This window comes from Suricata suricatta, chromosome 7, assembly GCF_006229205.1.
Source record: "Suricata suricatta isolate VVHF042 chromosome 7, meerkat_22Aug2017_6uvM2_HiC, whole genome shotgun sequence".
NCBI lineage: Eukaryota > Metazoa > Chordata > Mammalia > Carnivora > Herpestidae > Suricata > Suricata suricatta.
This window is the reverse complement of record NC_043706.1, coordinates 12,676,467-12,681,021: the sequence shown is the minus strand read 5'-3', so window position 1 is coordinate 12,681,021 and position 4,555 is coordinate 12,676,467. Positions and strand designations below refer to the sequence as shown.

At 52.3% G+C, this 4,555-nt stretch overlaps 1 protein-coding gene across 2 annotated transcripts in view; it reads left to right on the top strand.

Annotated features, from left to right (window-relative positions):
- Positions 1-4,555, top strand: part of GMPR (guanosine monophosphate reductase) — a 46,197-nt gene that overhangs the window by 28,511 nt on the left and 13,131 nt on the right. For both annotated transcript variants that reach the window (XM_029945451.1, XM_029945452.1), the window contains exon 6: positions 422-528. In XM_029945451.1, the coding sequence (XP_029801311.1) occupies positions 422-528 (107 nt within the window). The remainder of the gene's footprint in view (positions 1-421; positions 529-4,555) is intronic.

The window sequence follows — 4,555 nt, the reverse complement described above, 5'->3', positions numbered from 1 at the left end:
CTGGCAGTTTCACAGGCGAGAGTGTGAGGCCCAGAGAAGTTAGAAATTGATCAAAACTGGAGGTAAAGAGGCCGTGGGAGGAGCCTGAGGGGTCCCTTGAAGCATACTGTGGTCGTGAGGAAAAGTGAGGTACTTGGAAAGGGACGGAGTGTCCGCAGGGACAGTCCATGTGGCCTTGAGGCAGGGGCTGATGGCACAGGCGAGTGACAGTGACAGGTAATGGGGGGAGGCAACAGCAGTCAGCGGTGGGGGGGGCGGGGGGACAAGAAGGGATGAGGCTGGATGGTGAGGTTCTGACCTCCTGCCCCTCCCCCGGGCACAGTGGGGCAGGGCTGTGTGCCGGTGGCGGATGCTCGTTTTGTGTCATGTTCTGCTCGTTCTTAACCGTCTCTCTCTGGGCTGCACTTCTCCCACCACCCAGGTTCCGTGTGCACCACCCGCACCAAGACGGGGGTGGGCTACCCCCAGCTGAGTGCCGTGATCGAGTGCTCGGACTCTGCCCACGGCCTGAAGGGGCACATCATCTCCGTAAGTCTCCGGTGGGGCAGGGGTGGGGCGGGGAGGTGGGTGTGGGAATGTCTCGGGACTTTGGGGAGGCCCCTGCTCCTTGGCCCCTCATCCACGTAGCATCCTGTGGGCTTGGCAGCGAGCCGGGCATCTTGGTCACGGCGGCGACACCTGGCAGAGACCCAGGCCCCGCTCCGCACTTCCTCTGCACCGATGGAAGCGGGCACAGTAGTCAGGAACAGCTCAAGGCGGTGGTAGCATGATGGGGGTGACACGGCGGGGAGGGGGGGCTCTGAGAGAACAAGAGGGCTGTGATTAGTTTGCTACAAAGCACCCCAACCGGGGGGTCAAACAAGAGCCAGTTGTGGAGGCAAGAGGTCTGAGATCGAGGTTTCCGCAGGGTCACCAGGGCTGTGGGGAAGCGTCTGTCCCAGCCTCTGCAGCTTCTGGTGGTTTCTTGGCTGGCAGTCCCATAGCCCCGTGTTCCTGTGGTGTCCGCCCCGTGTGTGTGCGTGTGTCCACGTTTCTCCTTTGTGTGAGGACACCAGGCGTGTTGGACCAGGGGCGCACCCTCCTCCAGGACAACCTCACCCTAGCTCATCACGCCTGCAGCGCTGTCCGATGTGCTGGTGACCGGTCCCTGGCTACCGGAGTCAGAGCAGGTGCAGGGCCTTGTTGGGGACCAGAAGTTATGTTTCTCAGGGCTAAGAACAGATGGGAAGGGGTGAGGCGAGGCAGGGCCCGGGGTCTGGCAGCACTTGCAGGAGGCTCCTGGAAGGACAGCGGCGTGGTGCTCAGCCACCACACAGTAAGGATGGAGCGAGTGAATGAGTGCCGAGTTGCAGTCTGTCCTCAACTCTGCCTGACTTCCGCTCCACCTTTGCTGACGTGACTACCATTCAGATAGACGGAGAGATGCAGGCTTGCTTGTTCCTTCCAGATGAGACGCTCAGAGCAGGACAGAGCAGGTGGCATATAATCTGGCTTCCACTTGTGTGGATGTTTTTATAAATACATATACATACACACATGTATACATTTGTACGTGTATATAAAATGAATATATTAAATGAAACCTTCAGACCTTTTCAGTGTTCAGTTGCTAAGCCGGGCTCTCACATTAGATAATTGGTAGGCGATTTAAAAACAACATACAGGGGTGCCTGGGTGGCTAAGTCAGTTAAGCAGCTGGCTTCGGCTCAGGTCATGATCTCACGGTTTGTGAGTTCGAGCCCCACATCGGGCTCTGTGCTGACAGCTTGGAGCCTGGAGCCTGCTTCAAATTCTGTGTCCTCTTCTCTCTCTGCCCCTCCTCTGCTCATGCTCTGTAGCTCTGTCTCTCAAAAATAAATAAACATTAAAAACAACAACAACAGGGGCACCTGGGTGGCTCAGTCGGTTAAGCATCTGACTTCAGCTCAGGTCATGATCTCACGGTTCATGGGTTTGAGCCCCGTGTCAGGCTCTTTGCTGACAGCTCAGAGCCCGGAGCCTGCTTCAGATTCTGTATCTCCCTCTCTCTCTGACCCTCCCCTGCTTGCACTGTCTCTCTCTATGTCCCAAAAATAAATTTTAAAAAACATGAGAAAAACAACAACACACAAATTTGTCAAACAAATGACATATCCCTGCAGAGTGACGTCTTGTTGATTTCAGCTCAGTGCACCAGCCTGCTGATGTTTGATTTCTGGACTTGCTTTGGGGATATAGTAATATGCTTTACAAATGCCTACATGCATGCTACCTCGTGTTGAGCCTCACCCCAGCAGTTGATCGCTATAGCTGTTGATTCCCCAGAGCTGGGGTCCTGTCCTCACCTTGCAATGCAGTGCAGATTTCCTGTGCTCCTTCTAATTCCTCATGCAAGCTTTTCATCCATCCATCCATCCAACCAGCAAGGTTTTTTTTTTTAATTTTTTAATGTTTTTTAATTTATTTTTGAGGACAGAGAGATACAGCGAGAGCAGGGGAGGGTCAGAGAGAGAGGGAGACACAGAATCTGAAACAGGCTCCAGGCTCTGAGCTAGCCACCAGCACAGAGCCCGATGCAGGGCCCAAACCCATGAACTGTAAGATCATGACCTGAGCCGAAGCCAGACGCTTAACCGACTGAGCCACCCAGGCGTCAGCAACCCAACCAGCAAGTTTTTATGGAACACCTCCTAGGTGCTAGAAGCTGGAATAAATGATGGAAGGTTTATTGGTTGCTGAGAGTTGTAAGGACCTCCTCTCATTACCCCTTCCCTGAGCTCGTGTCCCAGGGCCCCGATGAACACGCATTCACTGAGACGTAAAGCCCTTTGCTGAATGCGGTGATCCAGCCCTGAGATCCCCAAGCTGCATCAGTCTCCAGTATGACGTAAGATAGTGGTTCCCAGGTCATCACTTTGGCCTTGTTTTGGGCTGGCTATGTTGAGTGCCACCACGGAAGCTTTCTTAAAAAGACATCCCTGGACCCCATCTTAGGAAAGTCGACTCCTCTGAGGTTGGCCACAAAAGCAGCAGGTGTAATTTAGTCATAAATTTCTGTTATGTGATAATTTTCACCATTAAGAATCTTCATCAAAATAGAGAAGCATCCAACTTCAGCTCAGGGCATGATCTATGAGTCATGAATTTGAGCCCAGAGTCAGACTCTGTGCTGACAGCTTGGAGCATGGAGCCTGCTTCCAATTCTGTGTTTCCCTGTCTCTCTGTCCCTTCCCCACTTGCACTCTGTCTCTCTCTCTCAAAAATAAATAAACATTACAAAAATTGAAAAAAATATGGACAATGTATCATATATAGTCCTTGAATGGCCACCATTTCCAAATCAGTGAATGTCCAGTGGATGGTTCTACTATGAACGTGTTCTGAGTTCCCCACACTCATGTCTTCTAGAAACTTCACATCTCCTTAGTTGATGGACTTGGGATCTCTTTATCCAGCACCACCTCATAGAGCCTTTATTTAGCAATTCTTTCAGTGTAGGGCCCAGGCCGGCCACATCGGTATCTCCTAAGAACTTGTTAGAAATTCTCGGACCTGGCTCCGACCTGCTGAATCAACTGATTGGCAGCTCTGAAGGGGAGGCCCACGAGCCTGTGTTAACAACCCCCCAGGTAACCGTGATGTGCTCTCAACTTTGGGAACCGCTGGTTTCTGTAGTAGGGAGGCTCCGCTACTTTGGTGGGGTCAGGGTTCAGGGCCAGGCCTTATCAGCAGGTCCCCAGGGAGTAGCTTCTCTGAATTTGGCAGTTAGAGATAGTGACGGCCCAGGCTTGTGGTCCTGGTGCCCCCAGGCTCTCAGTAATAGTGGGAGATTTCCCAGATGGAGTCAGAAGTTCAGTTGTGGCCAGAATACCAGGTGAAGTTCACAGACTCATGGGGGACCTGTCCACTTGGCCGGAGCTCATCCCTCCTGGCTAGATGGTGTCTCCCACTATCCCATTGATAGGGGTTCACAAGTAGGTCCCATTGATAGGGGTTCACAAGTAGGTTTCTCGCTTGGCAGTCCTCCCTAAACCCTCTGGAAACCCACCAGATGTTTTGGACCCTGCTACTCTGTCCGGTCTCCTTCCAGCTGTCAGTTTGCACTTCAGGTGCTGAATTAGCACATCCGTGCTGTTGAAATTCAGAAAAGGAAGCCACTGCATGGGGCTCTTTGCAAGTGCTTACTTACACTTGAGAGGCTGGACTTGAATTAGGTTTCTATTTATTATGGCCCACATGGGGTTCTGAGAGGCAGAGCTGTAAATTCAGGACACCCCCTGCGTAGGTGAAGATCAAAGTGTGACTGGTGAGTTTTGTCTTGTCATCCTTGGCTAGGGACATCGCACAAAAAAGTGGATTTTAAAGGTGGAGACAGCCGTAGAAGAAGGAATGGCTATTAATTATTTATTGAGCATCTATTACCTTCCAGGCACAGATCACTTATAGTTTCTAATCCTTGGAACAACCTGACAAACGAGCTGTTAACTTCACTTGACAGGTGTGTTAGCGTTCTGTAGAGAACCAGGACCAGTCCTGGGCGGGGGGGGGGGGGGGGGGGGGGGGGGGGGGGGGGGGG